A 21,362-nucleotide genomic window follows, 5' to 3' on the forward strand; every position below is an offset into this window, starting at 1 on the left:
ATGACGTTTTACTTTTACTTCCTACATTTGTACACAAGTATCTGTACTTTCTACTCCTTACATTGGAAAAACAGGCTCGTTACTTTCTTAACCTCCACGGATGACAAGACGTAAAAGATGTGACATGATGGGACATGATTAGAGCATCGGACTAGAGAAGGAAAGTCGATGATGTGCTTCCTGTGTTCTTCTTCTACTGTTTTAAACTGGCAGCCTGTTGGTTAGTTTGAGCTCTGCTGCCACCTAGTGACTGGAGGCTTGTACATCGTTCAAGCATCAATAGAGACATTAATACTGAAAGTCCACCTGACCCCAATATTTGAGAACTACTGGTCTAATGTGAAAAAAAATAACTAATTCAGGTATGGTGTGGTTTTTGTTGCTATCATTAGCTTTTTGAGGATTTTTTGGAAGCTAGTTTACAACGTTAGGAATGCTATGGAAACACACCGTTTTGATAGTATAGCTAACACTAGCTAGCAGTTTAAAAACAACAACCCAATAACCCTCAATTTATTATTAAAAATTATCCAGATGCTTATGCAGGACATCTGGTCAATTAAGTCTAGATTATTCTGATAGAACTTTTTCATTTAGCAAAATTATCAACGGATGAATTGTTTCATTTACGGCAAAATAATTTTTTACTTTTTCTTAAGTACATTTCAGAGCCTGTACTTTCTTACTTTTACTTGAGTAAAGCAGTTGAATCAGTACTTTTACTTTTACCAGAGTATTTTTTTACACAAGTATCCATACTTTTACTTAAGTACAGAATGTGAATACTTTTGCCACCTCTGCTTTCCGTGATGACATCTCCATCTCTGACACACTAAAAAATGGGGTGAATGACTGACGAACTGAACCACGTAACCCTTGGTGATTAATACTGGATAACAGACTTTGCCACACTAAGAAGTGAAAGCCCATCAGTCTGCTTAATGTCCTCTCTGCAACTGTGTGAAGACAGTGATCCTCCACAGACAGATGAGGCACACAACTTGCATTTGCAGCCATTGTCTGATCTTGCAGTGTGTATATGATATCTTTATTCTAAACAAAACTGGCAGCAGGACTCCTAATAACAAAGCCATAAAGTCATAACAATTATTTTCCTGTAATTTTCCCCCATGAGGAAATTCTTTCTCCGCATTTAACCCATCCATTCGTTCACACAGCAGTGTGTATGCACCTGTAGCCTGGGTAGCAGTATGAGGGTTAGGAGCTTGCTCAAGGCACTTCAGCCATGGACACGGGGTGATGTGAACCTGTCACCTGCTGGTCCCCAATCTACTTCTCTAACAACTACTCCGCAGTTCCATGTGGGTATTGTAAATAGCAGTCGTGTACCAAAGGTGGCTCGTGCTGGTTACAGGTTTCCAGGTTTCATTTGGAGCAGCGTTTTCTTTGATGCTGGAAAATTTTAATGAGCAGTCTGCAAATGAAAATGTTACTGCAGCCGTTGATAATGACAGCCTAGTTTAGATAAATACAAATACAAATAAATAAATAAATAACAGCATGATTATGACATAGCAATGCAGAGCACAAATCAGATGCTCTGAATATATTATATATGTTTTCAGCGGCATTAGCCACTGCTGGAGACCAAGGCTGATAGTTCCTCTAAAAGTATTTTGTTCTTGATCCAACATGTGCTGGAAATAAAACCCTGCAAAAATGCTAAATATACCACATCTGTCATGCTTGAGAGTTACTGTGATTACAGTGCTTACTAACTAGAGTTTGGTAGGTGTCCCTGCATGACAAGTCGCTCTTTTTTGGTGCAAAGTCGTTAAAATAAACATGCGTATCCAATTTTTTTTCCACTCTTTCTATTATTGGTAACAGAGGTGCAGCTTGTCAACAGGCAAAGCAGTCGATCGCTTCGGGTCCCAAGCCAGTAGAGGGGCCCCTGAGGGCTGACACACTTTAAATTACAGCAGTGACAATGAGCCAAGTTGGAGACCTGCCTAAAGGGCCCCATACCAGACACAAGTCTGTGCTTCTTTATCATAGTTAAGTATGATAAAGTAATCCCTCCGGGTGTGAAAAGAGAAAGAGAGAGGAAGAGGAGAAAAGAAAGGAAGACAGTGGAAAGTGAAGCAGATGATGAGGATGAATAATAGTAATAATAAACGGCTAACTGAATGCTGCTAGCCTAGCCGGAGCTACAGAGGACATTTCTAACCCCACATTAATGTGCTCGTTCTTTGATAGTTAGGAGTTGTTATTGAGACATTGCCGCCAGTCGACTTGTTAACTTAAGTATGAAACTAGTGCCCAACAGACTCTAGTATTGCCTCTGAATGGTGTTATGGATATATCTGTACTTCCTAACCACCGCTTCAGCTCTGTTTTGGCCTGTGTTCAGGAGCTACTGATGATCTTATACACTCTCGTATCTTATTAGGGCTCAAGATTTGGTTTCTTACTTGTTCAATCAACTCCTTAGTCTGTAGCCTTGGACAAAACTCAGGCTAATGTTAAGAACATTCCTTTTTCATGCGATAAGCTTCTGATAGTTACACATGAACTGCACAGGTGAACTCATTTTCGGGAGAACCGAGGTCATACTTAATAACCAAGAATTGAATTTGAATCATTTTACATGCTAGTGATGTCCACAGTGTAATCATGCAATATTATACAATCAGTACTGTTAGTGAGGGGGCCCACCACGTCAAAATGATCTACCTACATTAAGAAAATGCTATTTATATATGTACGTTGCCACACCTTGAATGAACCCTTATGGCAGAATACAATTCAGTACATTTATGGTTATTTACGTTATACTCTGATGGCTTGCCCTGCATGGAGTCAGCCAAGGTTGCATAGACTAGACAGTAACTGCTGGTTGCCAGCCTCAAGCGGACTTTCTTACTTGGCCCAGCACTCCCACTCATTTGGAAAGCTAACTATTTAGCTCTCTAGAGTTTTGCAGCTTTTTAGAACTCAGACTGGCTGCCCATCAGTCAGTCACTGTATTGTGCGTCAATCAAGTGTCAAATGCCAGCGTGAGAAAAGATGACTGACTAACATCTAAAACTTTTTGAACGGCACACGATCAACTTGCACTACCTTTGCCAGCTACAGGTCAATGGCGATCAACGTATCGGGTACCCTTGATGTAAGTAATGGCAGCCATCGCATTTGGTGTCCCAAATCTTCCATGTCTTCCAGAGCTTAGCTCAACAAGACTAAACAAGAGCCTTTGCAGGATATGTCAGCAATGTCACTATGATCTTTTCATGTGAATCTAAAATTAGCATTTCAGATTACAGAGAGCTGCAGTAACAGATACACAATGTGATCTGTGTTACAGAAACAATATGAAATAAGACTTAAAGTCATAGCCCATGTTTTAAAAACATTACTGAGCTTTAATGCTACTTTATCAGAGAAATACACAGACGGCAGACATCAGATCAGAAGTATGTGTTGACATTCTCACCCTGCTGCAGCTCTGTTAAAGGCTTTGTTGAAGAAGCCAATAAAGTTAGAATAATAGCCTCCCATGTGCAGATAAAAACAGTCCCCACCAGCCACAATCATTTCTCAGTAGATGGTGTTTGTGTGTTGGTTACCTGTCCCCTGACCCAGCTGAGAATGAGACAAAATACAACATCCCACCTGGGTGCACCTATGAGGAAATGTCAATGTGAAAATGGAGATGCTGACACCTACACGCACAGAAGATAAACACCACAGGCCACACTGAAATGATCTACAAAAAAATACAGACGAGCGCTTCGTGAATGTGATGCATGTGTAAGTGTATGTAGTATGTATTCCCACTGTGCAGCAGATAGACACATTTGATTTATTTTTCATTGCTTGATCCACTGCATATAGCGGAGTATATAGCTACAGGCTGCTGTCTAACACTGGCATTCTTATAGTTGTTTTAAACATGGATATTTGAGTGCATCATATATGTTTTAATAAACGTATGAGCTGTGTATTTTGCCCTCAAAAGACAGAAAATGGGGGTCAACCAGAAATAAGCCAGTGTCAGACTGCAGGTCTGCAGGAATGACAAAGCAAGTACTGTAAAATAAGCCGGTGGAGATGGGGCAAGTTTCTGTAATGACCAGTCACATGCACTCTTCTTCCCCATCACTCTTTAAAGGCTGCAACAGCAGGTGAAACAGAGGCTGAGATCGCTGGCATCTCAAAGTTCCAAAATTGAAAAGTCTAAAAATCCGGTAAAAGTCACTGAAGCGTGCGCATGGCACTACTAGTGATACTGTGCACAGAAATGAAATAGAATAATGAATACATTTAAATTAAGCAGATTTCAAAACACTCAACGAAGCAGCAATGCAGCGTACAAGCCCCATAATATGCAAAGGGAAAGCGTAAAATGCAGACGGACTGGAATTCTGCAAGATTCAAGTCTGACTCAGTGAGACCAGATATAACCTGGAAATGGAGTGGACACACAGGTCACCCCGGATTAACTGACAAAGTGAGGCACCAAAGCGTGGACAAAAAGCACAAAACCTTAATGCCTTTAGCAGAGACTAAAAGCTATGCTTGAATTATTTAAATTCAACTTAATAGTAATACTTTAATTCTGTGCAAGACATACATTGGCCATGTCTAGTGGGGCAGACATTCACATTAGGTGGCTCATGAGTGTACTTCTGCCATTGCAGGACTCACTATAAAAGAGTTTACTTTTGGGATTGATGGGTTGAAATCCTACAGGTATAGACAGAAGAAATGGCTCTACCAAAGTGTCTCATGTCACACAGTGATTTTGGAAGTGATTTGATGAAAAAAGGCAGTAAAAGCTGAGGATATAACTGTAATGCACAACTCTGGAGTCTGAGGTCATAGGTCAATGGAGAGTGACCACTCTGCAAGTCTGGGCAGCTCTTAGAGGCAGCTGCCCACAAAACAAACTGTGATCTAGAGTGAAAAGGGGAGCAGCTGAATTGTCAGTCAGTCTACTATCCAACCCTCACACATGGTGGTGATTGTATAGTGGGTGAAAAAATGGCATTGGAAGCAGCAGCTGAAATGAATGTCCTCCACGCAGCTCAGACCTGTGCTAATTTTGGCAGCCATTTTTGCTTTAGTCGTAAGGCTCATTTAAAGTAACCTATTAGCCGTAACCTTCGCACGTAGCCTACGCCGGTGTGGGCCATTTATACTTGTGCACTCATCAGTCTGGCTCAGTCTGTAAAAACGCCACCCAAACACTAGTCAGCGCTGCGTCTTTTTTGCCATTGTGGTTAATTAATTTTTGTTTCTGCTTCACTTTCAACAATGGCGACTGAAACTTTTGCCGAAGTTTTGCAGAAATTTCACAGACGATGAGTCATAGATTCAATCAATTCAAAAATCTCAGAGATGGAGAAGCTGCCGGAAATACTAAAGAGGAAACACGCTACTACCAAGCGGACCAATCACAGCTCTTGCAGTCTGAGTCGCACTTCTGGCTAGGGCTGATGCCACCCTGCCAAGTAACTTACTCACTGGGGTGAAAAATGATCCAGTCCTGTGTCTGAAGTTTGCATCCGGCTCTGTTCAAATCAAAAATGTGTCCCTAACCCATCTGTACATTTATTTGTGATGGTATAACTGATGTTAGACAATAAGTCACTTGAAATATAAAGGTTACCATAATCACATTTTGATTTAAATATCCACTTCTAAGGGAAATGAGTAAACAAGTGAAATGGTATTTCAGTCCAGTGGGACGTGAACTTGAAATCTTGCAGCTCCTGTATGTCTTGGCTAATGAAGCGGCCCTCCTCCCTCACCAACGGTCTTTTAGCTTTATCCTAGAGGTCAGTAAGCACTTTAAGATGCAAACAGCTCAAAGACACACGGATAAATTCTGGGGTCACGCCGCTGCCGGACGCACATGAAGTCAAAGGCCGAGGTCTAGCAGATAAGCCTCCAGTCACCCCTAAACGAGCAAGGGAAGACAACTCTGTATAGATGTGTTTGATATAATCGTTTCCTGCATCTCCCAGAGCTTCCTGTCCTCAGGGTCAGGGCAAGGAGGATGGGCGCTTTAATCTGATTGGCGGCCATTCTGCTGAGTCGTTACGCCTAGCTTCGGCTGACAGAGGTCGGGGATTGGTTATGCAGTGACCTTGTTAAGTGGTTTCTGCTGAGTGTGGTGGTTCTTATGACCGAGCTCCCAACCATGTAACCAGTTTACAATGCTGAAAAGATGCTTTTAACACTAATAGAAGGTAAGAGAACACAAGAAATCCTAAATCCGCTGAAAAATCTTGTCACCTGGAATGGTTTTTCATCAGTCTTGAAGGAGTTCCCAGACATGTTGAGCATTTCTTGGCTGCTTTGCCTGCACTCTGTGGTCCAACTCATCCCAACTCATCTCATTTACCCAATGCAGACCCTAAATGCCATAGCCTGATGCGCACCTCCCCAGAAATGAAACTACACGTTACGGCAAAATAGACCACAAGAGCTGTGATTGGTGCACTTGGTAGTAGCATATTTCCACTTTGGTATTTCCTGGTGCTTCTCCATCTCCGCAATTTTCTAATTGATTGTTTTGGATCAATAAAGATGGAACACATCGAGCAAAGGTTACCTGAGGAGGTTCGGAGATTTGTCTTCTGCAAAATTTTGGCAAAGGTTTCAGTCGCCACTGTTGAAAGCGAAGCAGGAAGTAGAAACAAAAATTAACCTGACTGGCAGTGCGTAGGTTACGCCGTCTACCTCCTGCAGAAGTATAAACCCTGCTTCAGCTGGGTCTAGGTTGGGTGATTGTGGAGGCCAGGTCATTTGATTCAGCACTCCATCCCTCCATCACTCTCGTTCTTGGTCTAATAGCACTTACATAGCCTGGAGGTGCATTTGTGGTCATTGTCCTGTTGAAAAACTAATCATGGTCCCACTAAGCACAAACCAGATGGGTTGGCGTGTTGCTGCAGAATGCTGTGGTTAGCCATGCCTTGTGTTTTGAATAAATCACCAACAGTGTCACCACCACCACACCTCCTCCTCTTCCTCCACTCTTCACAGTAGGAACCACACATGTAGAAACTATCTGGTAATCTTTGCCGTGTCTCACAAAGACACGGGGGGTGGAACCAAAACTCTCAATTCTCTTCTTCTTCAGTGGTGGCTACCTTGCAGTAGTTCTACCACGACGGCCTGATTAATACCGTCTCCTCTAAGCAGCTGATGGTGAGATGTGTCTGCCACTGGAACTCTCTGAAGCATTTATGTCGGCTCTGATCTTAAGTGCTGTTAATTTGGGTCAGGGTTATCTGTGGGAATGGGAAGAGTGTGCCAAGCTGTCATCAAAGCAGAAGCAGAAGGTGGCTATACCTTTAAGAATCTCAAATATGAAACATAGGCTGGTTTAAATAGAAAACACATTAATCCATATGTGTTCCTTCATAGTTTTAATGTGTTCAGTATTTATCTACAATGTCCAAACTTTTGACTGGTAATATGCACTGATCAGCCAGAACATTATGACCGAAGAGGTGAATAACATTGACCATCTTACGATATTCTGCTGTGAAACTTTTGGACCTGGAGTTCATTTGCGTGGATGTTACTTCGACATGTAGCACCCACCTAGACCAGACCAGGCACCCCCACCCCATAGCAATGACACTCCTTGATGACAGCAGCCATCCTCAGCAGGATGCAGCCGGACACACACAAAAAAACGCTTTAGGAACAACTAAAAAAAAAAAACATGAAGAACAGCACAAGGTTTTGACCTGGCCTCCAAATTCATGGACGGATGATCCACAGGGACCCCTCCCCTCAACCCATAGGACCCAAATTCATCTGAGAATGCCCCATGTCCATTCTACTTGGTAGTTTTGATGTACGTATTACTGTGACTTTCCTGAAAATTCAAATGAACCTTTTTCACATTTTATTAACGTTGTAATATCCAGTAAAGAGGCGGACAGTAAAGTTTGTGAATACGTTTTATTTTCTTTAAACTTGTGCATCAACTTCAAAGGGTAAACTGTGTGCACTGCATTTTGTTTTCACGACAAGTTCAAAATTAGTTAAGTGTTCTTTATTATTAATATTTTTTATTTCATTTTTTTTTTTACATACTCTTTTTCCTTTTTAAAACCATTTACACACAATTGCTCAGCACTGGATTCTAGCAGTCGGTCAGTTATCAGGGGTGTACAATGATAAGCATCATCAATAACCTTCCCTCCCTACCTGTGTGTACACTATATAGCATATTTGCTCTAACCAGTATTATTGTTATTCTTCTCCCATGTGAAGTAAAAATATCTTTCTTTAAATATGATTCTTTTACATGATAAAAATAGTTTATTTTTTCCTCTTCCAAAACGTTATGATGCGTCTCCAGAATGCACTGTGTCTCTGTCGGAGAGCAGAATACTAATTGATATGAATCTGCTCCATGGACGATGGGTGCATTGTGCACTCTCGGGTGTGTTGAGTGTTTGGGTGTGCGTGTCTGTGTGTGTGTGTGTGTGTGTGTGTGCGTATTCGTGTCAGCTCTATCTGGTGTCTAGGAAAGCGTCCTGAACTACCAAACCTAGAGTACCACCCCGCTCTACCAAGGATGACACTCCTCATTGTGTTTTTCGTGTCGATAAAAATCATTACAAAATTTTTGATTATCTTCGTACAAAAACACTTTATCATAGAAATTGCAATTGCACAAGTAAATGTGGAGATTTGCTGCTAAATAAGGAAAGGAAAAAAAGCCACAGAAGTACAAAGTGAGACCGAGACTTGACACTGAGCAAATGTAGAAAGAAAAGAAAGAAACGCGTGTACCCTTACGGAGTTGAAGTGAGGTGCGTTCACTGCAGTCGTGAAAATCCAGTCCATTGAGTTATAAATAAAGAGTTCATAAATAAAACAATAAATACTTTGAATAAATAGTTTGTGTGTCGTGTGATTGCTGTGAATTTAGATGTGGAGAGTCGTGCCCGTGCCGTTCCAAGAGTTCCTCGTCGTGGACGGAGGTGTTTTCAGGCGGCGAGCGGATGCCTCCAATGTTTTTCAACGTAAACACGGCGCCCGCTGCTCTTATGGACGCACGCCGCTCTGCGATAATGCCATTGCTTAATGCTGCGTGGCCATGGCAACCACAGACACTACAGAGAAGGAAACAATACATTTGGGGGGGGCTTTACAAGTACTGACTCGTCGTGATGACAGACCCATTCACCAGCAGAGAACAGACAGATCAAACTCAAAGTCTGATAATGTGTTGGTAGGCTAATATTTATGAGACTAATTAGAAAAATCTACTATATTATCATGACCGGCCTTTACTATTACTTTCCCTTTGCTTTAAGCTACAGTCCATTCTCGTTTAGCTGTGATTCTGTGAAATATCTGGCAGATGCGAGTCGCCCACAGCAGCTGCTGCGACAACTCAAAACAGAGAAGACGGATGTCGCAGCCAGCCACGATGGCAACCACTCGATGTTTGAAAGCACCTGAACGCCGTGTACCTCCACAGAACCCTTGGTGACTACTGGCTGATGCTATCCATGCATACCAGCTCGCGATATTGCCCCGACTTCTGCATTCTATGCTTGAATTTCCCCCCGTGTAGCGTCTACCCCTGCCCCTACTGCAACCCCCCACCCCACCCCCAACAACCCATATTAAAGGCTAAAAGTGTTAGTACTCTGAAACACAAACAGATAATGTCACTTATTGCCTGATGGATGATTTACAGTATATCCATTATTTTATTTTTTTATGTCAATCAGTATAATGTGACTAAGCAATTCCTCTCTTTACATTTTTCAGAGCACCGAGCTCGACACGGTTTTCCCGCGTTTGGATACAATTTCGTCAAGAGCCCGCGTGGTCCTTCTCTTAACTCCGAGATGCTCGTTGCTGCTCGACCAGCCTCTTATGAGCCGTGCGCTGAAAGACTGAAGGAGCAGCAGCCAAAAATGAAGGGTCCAATTATTATTATTATTATTATTATTTTAATTTATTTACTGCCTAGGCTCTTCAGTTTCTGGGTTTCGAAAATCCTGGCACTTGTAGTTTGCTGCCTTGCCAAGGTGGTAAGAGTAATGAGGTAACTCGCTGAAATTTCACCCAGGTTCAAGTTATTTCCACAGGAAATATTGTTGAATCTCTTATCCCTAGCTAATTATAAAGAAACAAGAATGACACTTCATCAATATACTGCAAAGCAATTCTGCTCTATCTTCACATTAACCCGACTTCCAACCATTACAACCCACTACCGCCCCCCCCCTCCCCTACCATTTTCCCGCACCGTTTTCCCCAGTGTCTTTGCACACCACCCCAGTACAGGAGAGAGGGTGAGAAAGTGATTGGGATTTCCACTTTAGGCCATAGTCTCTTTCCCTGGCAGTCTTCGGTCGTTGAAGGTGTGCATGTTGATGACCTCCTCGGTTTTCACCATGACAGGCGGCTGGGGCTTGTGTTTGAGCCGGCGCTGGCACTTGAGGGAAACCCGCAGCTCCTCCACCATGGCACTGCAGAAGGACCGCTGCAAGGGAAAGAGAAAAACAAGGACGGAATGGGTTTCAAGAGTCCAAACGTTACAGACAACAGAGGAAGATTGCCACTGTTGTGGGCAGCTTCATTTTAATGCATCCCTGAACCACGTTGTCCCATAGTTGACACAAGGGAGAATTATGAAATATGCAGTGCAACAAACGGACCTGAACACATAGAATTTCCTAACACACTCTCAGAAAAAGTCTGTGGGGGACTTGTGGCTGTAGCTGCTCATGCAAAGCGTTGTATGCATACCCTTTGTGATGCATAGCAAGGTTTTTTTTCTCCTTCCAACATGTTCTCACTTGTATATTCTCAAACTGCTGCACAGAAACCACTGAATGGATTGCCGTACATCCTCGATGCTCCAATAGTGCATCCTAAAATGTGTTTGGGATCCTCCTTTTTTATGCAGTGCCATCATCATATGCCAGTCATGTTTTTCTTCACCCAATGCATTGGTTTATGACTATATACCTATGTCTGTGTCATGGTATATCCAAAAAACAAAAACTAGAACTGGACTTTTACCTCCAGTTGGCCTCATTTTCAGCTTTGCTTTGGACTATATACCTACAAAGCAGAAGCTTGTTAGCATGTTGACAAGCAAAAACCAACTTGCCGAGAATCAACATGTTAGCATTTGTCTTTGTGAACCATCAAAGTGTGGCCTCACTTTCAGCACATGGCAAATATGACTCATACTCATGGAGGCATACAACTGCTACACGCTGAGTCATGATGTGCAGGATAGTCCAATGTAAATGTGATTCCTAATGACACTGGTTGGTTTTTCCATTAGGCACAGACACTGACAGCACCGGTTGCAGAGCTATTCAGATTGTTGCGTTGCTGGAGTGCATTCTTCCATTGTATGAATTTGGATTCTCCATTTAAAAGTTGCAGCCAGCTCAGACAATTTCAATTCTTGGGGTTACTTATCCCATTATTATCCCAGTTGTGCCATGTATGGTTGAACCCCGATACCACATCATTTTGGGTTGGAGTGATACAACTTGTGTCACTGTGTGTATTTAACTACAAGACATTACTTTGCTAATCAATGAGTGGTAGGGAGCATCATTCCTCTCCATTTTTCAGTGTGTCAGTCAGTCTCTTTGTGTATTAATCATTACGTCATGCTTGGGTAAGAATGGGTTTCCTGAGGAAGTCTACTTAGTGATGTTCATGTGTGTCAGTGGTTAGATGTTTGTTTTTTGCATGTTTATGATGCAGTGCTCTTAGTGTATTCCAGTATGCTTTGAATGTCAATTGTCAAGCGACATGAGGTTTGATGAGTTTCAAAGGGTTTGTCTCTGCTGCATGGTTATGTTATTCTCAGTACACATGGGTTCATTTGAAATGGAAATGGCTGGAAATTTACTGTCAGTAACAAGTTAGGTTTAAAGTATTATTTGGGGTTAAACTGACTTACGTTCAAGAAACATATTGATTCAAGAGATTACAATACTGAGGTAAGTGTTGGCTTGTTTTCATAGTTGTTAGTGCGCCATGTGATACTGTAGCGGCGTATAAACCATGTGGTTAAGTTTATGGAATGAGTGTGGCTTCAAAAAATGTCAACTTGATTTAAAAGGGGCAGTGAACAGCAACGTTTTGTTGGCCCATCCCTCCACCCCGACCTCGTCTGTCTGTTAACTTATTTGGTTTATGGTTATGTTAGTGGTGACATTTTTATGTAACAGGTGAAAAAACAAACACCTTTGAAACACAAGTTATTCTTCAGTGCCGATAAGAGGGTTCTCCAGCCCAACTTTGTAACTCGGTCAGACAGCTGAATTCCTACAGATCAATATATTTTATTTTATCTATATATTATATATTACGTAGATCAATATTGCGTAGTGCAACTTTATGCACACAATGTGATCATCAAACTGTAGAAACTGAACACCTGTGTATGATTCGAAACAGAATTACATGAAAACATTATTAATGCAAAGATTCATGCATAACAAATAAATTCCATCCGTCCAAATACTATGTTATTTAACAAAGGGAAACTAAGCCTCAAAATGTTTTTATTTGTGATGTGCAGACACTGATTGTAGAAAGATTAAATTTTGATTCATTTTTCTTATCCATGAAGTGCTAAGTTCTTAGATCTCACAGAGGTTCTATGTGGTGGAGACATACAAAAAAATAAACAGACTGGGACACATATTGGGATTTGCACCTTGAGTGCTGAGTCACAAAAATAATAATCAAAATGCATTCGACATGAATATGCAGGAAACGGAAATGAAATGCGCTAGTCCTTTTTACTATAGGTAAATCTTTACGGTGCAGTTAAAATTAAGCTTGATGATATGCCCAAAATTACCTTTATGGGATGTTTATCAGTTATGCAGACGGAGATATGAGAATGTGAATGTTTGCATGTAACAGCAGACATTCTGTTCAACAGCAATGGTTGGTATAACTGTAATCATTCTCCTGTGACTGATAACTAATTGATTTTTGTAACTGGATTATTGAAACTTGCTTAAATAATAACCGCACCCCAGTTTCTAAAAGTACTGGAGCGTCTGCCTTTTCCGTTCTTTCCTGCCCTGTGCCCAGCCCGGACTCCTATTGGGTTCAATAAATACGAAGCTCAATGAGGCTGGGAGAAGAAACTATGGACATTTATCAAGTAAATAATGAAGATGAAGTTGCTACAACAAACCTGGAAAATCACGTACCATGTTGACCCTCAGATCACTAATACACAATGGGATGAAAAGAAAAAACCCTCTTAGGGCGTACGCAACATGTTGGTGTCTGTCTGGTTGCTTAAAACAGATTGGGTCAACTGGATAAACTGTACTCATAGAGGGGGATGTAAGGGCAAATACAAGCCCAAGATGCATCTGCACACCTTCTGAGGAGGGCCTTGCACGAGGCTAAAGCTCCCGTGAAGAGTGCACGACAAGCCCTCCTCCCCCTCCTCACTGCAGTAAGGTGTGGGAGAAAGGCCCCTAGAGAGATAACCTTCAACCTAAAAGACCTAGTCATGCTCTTACAAGTAAAACGATGATTTAGCTGTAACATAGTAATGCTCCTTTGTTCTCTGATAGTGTGACAAGATAGAGAAGCCAGCAGCACACTACCTCACTAACTTTCTTTGCTGAAGCTAGGCCTACAAGTAGTTTTTAGAGATAATATCTAAGTATTTAACAGGGTTCCAGTATCCCACTACACACCAGTGGTGAATCCTGCTAAGGCACGACAAGTCTCTGTTGCCTGAGTCCTTTCTAAAAGTGCTTAACCGAAACAATGTGCAAAAAAAAAAAAATCTCTCCCTGACACCTTTGTGACAAGAGAAGAAGAAGAAGAAGACATGTCTGAGCCTCTCTTCATGCACCATCACTTAAAAGCAACAGGTCATTGTTGGAGAAGACCTTTCTCCCTCAGTAGAACTAACCACTGCTAAGGGAAGACCTAATCACTCCAGGCGCTCCATAGCTGCTCCATAGCTGTGCGCCTATTAGCATGAGGTGAAGAACTGCACCATCCAGCTGTGACAGTGTATCACTATGCCATGGGAGTTAGCCGTGGCTTCCTTCCTTGCAAGTGCACCATAATTGGGAACTACGATGTGGGCTCTTGGGCGACCAGAATGATTGGGCTATGGAAGTATTCCAGGGAGACCACATGACGACAGGCATCATGTCCAGCAACCGCATCACACAACCAACCGAGACTTTGGTTCCTCCACCCTAGTTGGGAACAGCCAAATGCACACCCAGATAAACCGTTGTGGCCAATTTGTGGAGAGAGCAGCTCTCTCCCAAAACGGGCAATAAGATCAGAATGTCCAAGTTAAAAAAAAAAAAAATGAATAAAAGCTCTCGATGCCCCTCTTGAGTATTGTTTCCATCACTGTTTCCTGGAAGAAGTTGTCACCCTATGATGTCCGTGTCTTTCTCTGCCCAGCCTTCGCGGTCATTGTGTAGACAGTGGAAGACGGCGGCAAGATGTTGTCCTCCTCCAGCGTCTCGGGAAACTCGAAGATGAAGAGGTCCAGCTCCGTGCCCTCAGAGGGATCCCCCGCAGCTCGCCCAGCTGCCGGCGTCCCCTTCATCAAAAGGGAGTGCCATGAAAGCGTCCGCTCATTGGCTCAGCGTTGCAGCCCCTCCGCAGGCAGACGAGGCAGGTAGCCCGACGCAGAGGCAAGCTTCACAGCGGGGGGGTGGATGGATGGAGACAGTGGACAGATGCTGCTGGATTTCTTCATTCTTATTAATTTCTCATGCCACTCTACATCATAATTCCCTTCATCATAATCATTCATGGCCTTTTGCTTCCTGTTTTATTTCGAAATGACCCCCTTACCCTTTGTCTTTTTGTTTTTTTGCTTTACTTCCTACACACTTTTTTTCTTTTGTTGTATTTATTTATTTACTCAGCTGGGTTTAGCATTTTTCTGTGGTTTTAATTTACTGCTGTTGCACTACCTTTTGTTTGGACTCAATTGTGATTACCTGCTCATCACTGCAGCACCTTTTGTTATTATTACATTAAGTTTCATTGAATTGACTTTTGTTTCCCCATCCCGCTTCATTGCTGTGTCCAGCATTTGGGAAATAGTTTTTACTGACTAAATATGGGTTCTAAATATCGGGTTCTTCCATTAGCCTGAGTAGGGTTACATGACAAACCTACGGCCCGCGGGACAAAATCGGTCCACCATAGGGTCCAATCTGGCCGGTGCGATGAATTTGCAAAGTGTGGAAATTGCATAGAAGACATTAATTGCAAATTATAGATCAAATTAACTGCTATTCTTAATTTGTCCACTGAGGCTTTCATTCTTTTAGTAAAAGTTGGGGACACAACACTGAGACCCAGAACTAAACAGCAAATGGCACCAACGCTCTGAAATTACACTCATTTTACTTAAGAAATTTCAGCTTGTAAGAGGACATCATCATAATATACTTATACTTTTTTCACTAAAACAAGGGGAAATTTTGGAGTTGTTGTTAAATATAGGTTATTATGTTACTTGTTCGGGCAGCTTGAGATCAAATTGGACTAAATTGAGTTTGACACCGCTGCCCTACTGCCTCAGAGCAGGGGGCAGTGGACCTCTGCTCCTGTGGTCCTGTGTTAGTTTTAAGGGTCAAAATGTTACATAAAACGTGAATAAAGATAGAGAGATTAAAAATGTCATAATGACATTTGAAGCACAGTTCATTGCTTAATTGGTTTAAATAAGTTAAATAGACCCTTTAAGTTACATATTTAAGTTAAATAAAAAAAAGCCAGTGTACTCTTCTTGTTATGCTACTACTACTAGATGGCACAAAGCATTGCCTCCATTGGAGGCACTTGCTGCAGTGTTAAAGAAATCAGAATTATTTATATTTAGATTCTTAGTTCTGAGCCAAAAGTGTGCAAAGCTGGCATTATATTCTGGTTTGTTCAACGCTTTTTTCATATTTTTGGTGACATCAGTATTTTATCACATTACTTCCAAGCTACGCAAAATCCAAACAACACCTTATCCATATTTTCACTTGGAAGTAATGTGTTGAAATAGATAGTGGCACAGTGGTGTGGTGGTTAGTACTGATGCCTCACAGCAAGAAGGTTCTGGGTTTGAATCCATTGGCCAACTCTGTGTGGAGTTTGCATGTTCTCTCTGTGTCTGTGTGGGTTCTCTCCAGGTATTCTGACTTCCTCCCACCCACTGTAATTGGTGATTATGTCTCTCTGTGTTAGTCCTGCGATAGACTGGTGAGACCCGCTCAACTCTGCAATTTTTTAATTGATTGTTTTGCAATCAATAAAGATGGAACACATCGAGGAAACGTTAACTGAGGAAGTTCGGAGATACAAACATTTGTATGACTCGTCTTCGTCGAAAGTTCTGCGAAGGTTTCAGTCGCGATTGTTGAAATGAAGCAGGAAGTCGAAAGTAAAGCAGGAAGTAGAAACAAAAATTAACCCAAATGGCAAAAAAGACACAGCCCAGACTAGCGCTTGGACGGCGTTGTTGCACAGCAAGATAGACTGACGAGCGCACAAGTGCGTAGGTTACGCCGTTTATGTCTGGCAGAGGTAAAAAACGCACTTAAGGCTCCCGTTCACGTACACCTGTACCAAAAACAGTGTTCAGTGGGTGGTGATTAGTGAGTAGTCAGTTAAGCAGATTAATGGTGGAGAATAAATTTTGAGCTTTTGGGGTAAAACTGTCTCACAAACATACGATTCTAGCTGAAATCTTAGTAATACGGAAACATGAGCACAAACACAAACCTGACCGGCATCTCAACGTGTGCATGAACACCACCCCTGAGCACGGTGCGTTTTACAGGTCAGTGGAACATCATCACTTATTGATGCACACTGTATCTCGTCAGACTGGGATTCTGTGCCACCGCACGCCCAATTAAACTGCTGCTCCTTCACATTTTGTCTTCCTTTCTCATGTGGCATCAGCTCATGGCGTGTGAAACAAGGCCAGCAGCTTGCTCCGCGAGACGCTACCAAAGAAAGCCACGCGGGTGTGTTCTCTGAGCTAATGGGGGTTTATTGTTATAAACAAAATGTTCAGTAGTAATCGAAAGCAACCATTAGCACTGTGAGCCTGTATATACTTATCCTTATACTATATTACGTACAGGTGGGAATCAAACGGCGACGACGAACGGGTGTGAGGGCCTCCAGTGTGTTTTAATATCCATCGGACAGCCTTACCTTCACTATTCATGTTGCTCTTTGACCACTGACAGTGGCATTGAAGGATAAAGCCTGGCAACATGTTTGTAGAGAAGTTATGCTTCAGAGTTGATATTAAAGTTTCAGCTGAGTGAACGTTATGCCGTTATTTTTCATGGCTACTGCGTTAAACTGAACCAAAAATAAAAAAGCAACAGAAAAATCATCACCATCTTTGATTAACTTTTAAACGCTGGTTGTTATTCGACTTATTTACTTTTATGATAGGAGCTTTTAAGTGAATTAAAATGTTAGGGCTAATTCAAAAGGACATAAAAACAGCATTGCATTAGCGGCAGAGAAGTCTCTAATGGCCAAAGCTGAATTCATGTTTCAGTTTATTGTATTTGAAGCATTTAGTTTGAATATTTCACACATAATAATGGCTATGAGGATGTTAAATCAAAGCGATTTTAGTTTAGGAATACATAACGGTAGTAATATTTGCGCTGGCCCTGCAGTGAGGTCGCTAGCTGTGATAACCTTGATTATTTTTCATTCACATTGGTCTTGTTTTGGCAATTTAGAACTAGAAAGCATACATCAGCCCCGCGCCCAGCCTCATTGGATGCCTGTCCTCTGCATGTGTGTCCCTCAGCTGGGACAGGCCACCCCCTTCCTCATCTGCTTTAATGGATACGCATGTAAAGTTAATGGATGGATGGACAGATGTGTTAAAAAGCAGTGGTTTGGTGCAGTTTGAGCAGAAGCAGAGCAAAATTAGCAGGTAGTTGTGTTTGGGAGCAAGTACAGTCAGTTTATCAGCTTTTTCATAGCGAAGGGAGCTTGAACATTTCTTTTCTCGCTTCGCAGCAGGTCATTGGGCACTGACAGGGCACAGTAGACAGTGTTGTTTTCTGCCCCGTCTGTGACTCAGAGCCATAAAAAAAGACTCACGTGTGTGTGTTGTGGTGTTTAGTCCCACCTACAGATGCCAGCGTAAAAACCCAACGCACCTCAGCGTGTAACCCAGAAGGCAGCAGAGTGTAGCAATGCAAAATGAGCAGCCAGCCAACCAACAAACAAACAATGTCCTGAACAGAATGGGGTTAGAAATATTTTTAAATGAAATATAGCACCTTTTAGTACCACTTCAGACTTTTAAATGACTTCAAATAGTTACATTTGAATAAAACTTAAAATCTTAATGTTGTTGGTTGTGTGATGTTGGCATGCTCAGACCCTGAACTTGCTGCTCAGAGTTATTATTTACCTACCCTGCACCTGGTCCTCACACAGCTGTTGTGACACAGCAATGACCTGGCACAGGACAAAAATATCCCCTCTTGAAAAAGAGCAGTATTCTGCTGCTGAAATAAAGGTTGATGTTTGTGGGTCTAACATAATCAGTCATTCGATGATGAATAAAGACTGGTTAGTGGAACTTTCACTGGTCCAACGTAGGGGCTGCTGTATGATTTGTACACTGGTCAGGCATAACATTATGACCACCTTCCTAATATTGTCTAGGTCTCCCTTGTGCCTCCATAACAGTTGTGACTCATCAGAGAATGGACATGGGCCTTCTGAGGGTGTCCTGTGGTGTCTGGCAACAAGATGTTGTTAGCTGTTGTTAGCCTTTGAGGGGAGGGGCCTCTGTGGATCATCCCACAGATAGTTGGATCTGTGGATCATCCCACAGATAGTTGATCAGTTTGGGATCTAGTGAATTTGGAGGCCAGGTCAACACCTTGTGCTTTTCTTCATGTTTTTATTTTTTAGTTGTTCCTAAAGCGTTTTTGTGTGTGTTCCTGCGTCAGGCTGCATCCTGCTGGGGATGGCTGCTGCCATCAAGGAGTGTCATTGCTATGGGGTGGGGGTGCCTGGTCTGGTCTAGGTGGGTGCTACATGTCTAAGCACCATCACACCAATGAATGCCAGGTCCAAATGTTTCCCAGCAGGACACTGTATTGTCACAAGATGGTTTTGGAGTTATTCACTTCACCTCTCTGTGGTCATAATGTTATGCCTGATCAGTGTATACATGTTGTCTGCCAACTCTCTGGTTTCTGGATCAACTTTCTACCTACCTACTGAGCCAAAGCCGCCCAGATCATTCTAGAGGCATCACATGAAGTTTGACTATGACTATACGATTATGATTTAGTTGCCATGTATAAACAGTATGTACACACAAACAAGGAATTTGATTTCTGGGAGCAGTTTGAGGGGTTTAGGTGCTTGCTAAAGGCATCAGCCATGGACATAGTGGGAATCAAACCGAAGCTGCTCCTCTAACCACTAATCCACAACTCCCCCTCTGGCTATATTAAGCTTTAAGTTGACAAGTTTGCATATTTTTGTATATCACACTTAATCGCCCTTTCTGCTGCATAATGCTAACACTGCTGCACTTATACGACACGTGCAGCAAACACACGAGTGCCAGCAAATGTTTTTTTTTTTGTATTCAGGTTTCACACTGTAGAGGCTGGCTGTCTAAGCCTCTCTGAAACAGCCCTTTCATAGCTATTGATTTTTCTCCCCTGTAAAATTAAATGGCATGGTGGTGTTTTCAACAGTAACAGCCACATAGCTCCAGGCGCTGGGAAACAGTGGGCCTACTCTGCTCGCTCTCGGGGGACACATTGTGATCATGGCTGCCTGCTGGTGGCATGTTGAATTGATGGCGGCTGCTTAGGGTCATTGGATTACAGAGTTTTTATGACGCTTAACAATCAGCCACGGCTGTACCGCCGCACAGCGCAGTGGAAAAGCTCAGAGGAAGCCCGCCTGCTTTCAGAGGAATGGGTAGGTGGTAAATTCAATGCTGAGAGCAGATATCGAAAGCAAAAAGCTACATTTAGTCAGAGATCATTTAAGGAGTCCTGGTCATTCAAATGAATAATGTTCAATAAAGCTGTATATCAAGAACACATTTCGAGGGGGACGTTATTGGTTTAATCTCGTTCTGTGTTGAATTTCTAGATGCACTTGTCTAAAAGTAATCAGAGGAAGATTATTTATGTTTAGCGGGGCGAGGCAGCACAGTGGTTAGCACTGTCATTCTGGGATTGAACCTGCTGGTGGGTCCTTCCTGCGTTGAGTTTGGACGTTCTTCTTGTGCCAGAGTGGGTTTTCACTGGACGCTCTGGCTTCTCCCACAATCACAAGACATTCATGCAATATATAATGTATTATTGAATGTTGGCTTAACCTGACAATCTGTCTAGGATAGATCCTTTTTTCCAAATGTCAGCTGGGGTAAGCTACAGCCTCCACTGGCAAAACAATGAAGAATAAGCTTGTCTAACTGAAGGTAAGCTATTAGAGATGTGACGTTCATGAACGAACCAAATCTTTTGAGCGGCTCTTTAAAATGAACGATGGGAACGGAATCGCAGTTGTTTTTTAGTTTTTTACACAGATGCACACAGAAGCTCCTGCTTTTCTTTAATACAGTGTTGGTGACGGAGATGGTACAGTGGCGGGGATAGCAGTGGACCCAGGTTTGAATTCCCAGTCAGCGCAAAGGTGTTTGCCAAATTTCTCACGCGATAAATAAAGCATCTGTCTATCTAGAATCGATATTTTAGATATAGATAGACTCAGATATCCCATCTAGAGAATATATACTGTTGGGATGTCCAAGTTTGAATGATTCTGATCCAAATCTTACCCTATCACAGTGCTTATTTCGAGGATAAAATAAGTTACCCCCAGGCTGGGATCTTAAAAATAAAGAAATACCAAAATGAGCCAATCTTTTGAACATCTCTTTGAAGTGAATGAATCCACAAGATTCGGCTCCATTCAAAGAGCCCAAACTCCCATCTCTATATATCAAAAAATAAAAATAAAAAAGTAGTCTATTCTTCAGTTCTCTGTTAGTCCAACATGAAAACACAACCTCACCTGTGACAGTGATCTAATGGACTTCATTTAGCTTGAATGGAAGAGGAACAGCTGTGAAGCCGCGATGCAGATGGGATGGGGGCACGGCTGTGCTGGGCTCGCTCGGTTTACTCAGCCTGACTGTCCTCCGTGGGCAGTAAATGATTAGCTGTTTTGAGTGTGGGCTCCTCTGAGCCGGCATCCATATTGGGTACAATGCAGTCTGCACTGAGGAACTGTGTTCAGGTTGTTGTCCTTAGGATTTTCATTGACTGCTCTGTATGCATGTC

At 42.2% G+C, this 21,362-nt stretch overlaps 1 protein-coding gene across 2 annotated transcripts in view; it reads right to left on the reverse strand.

Moving 5' to 3' along the window:
• Window positions 1-9,742: 9,742 nt before the first annotated feature.
• grik2 (glutamate receptor, ionotropic, kainate 2) overlaps window positions 9,743-21,362 on the reverse strand; it is a gene marked incomplete at its 5' end in the record, with an annotated part of 218,365 nt that continues 206,745 nt past the window's right edge. The window contains one exon of one of the 2 annotated variants that reach the window (XM_084557525.1): window positions 9,743-10,498. In XM_084557525.1, the coding sequence (XP_084413651.1) occupies window positions 10,245-10,498 (254 nt within the window). In that variant the 3' untranslated portion in view covers window positions 9,743-10,244. The remainder of the gene's footprint in view (window positions 10,499-21,362) is intronic. The other variant, XM_084557526.1, reaches the window with a different exon arrangement.

The sequence above is a fragment of the Chelon labrosus genome (genome assembly GCF_963514085.1).
Source record: "Chelon labrosus genome assembly, chromosome: 12".
Classification (NCBI taxonomy): Eukaryota; Metazoa; Chordata; class Actinopteri; order Mugiliformes; family Mugilidae; genus Chelon; species Chelon labrosus.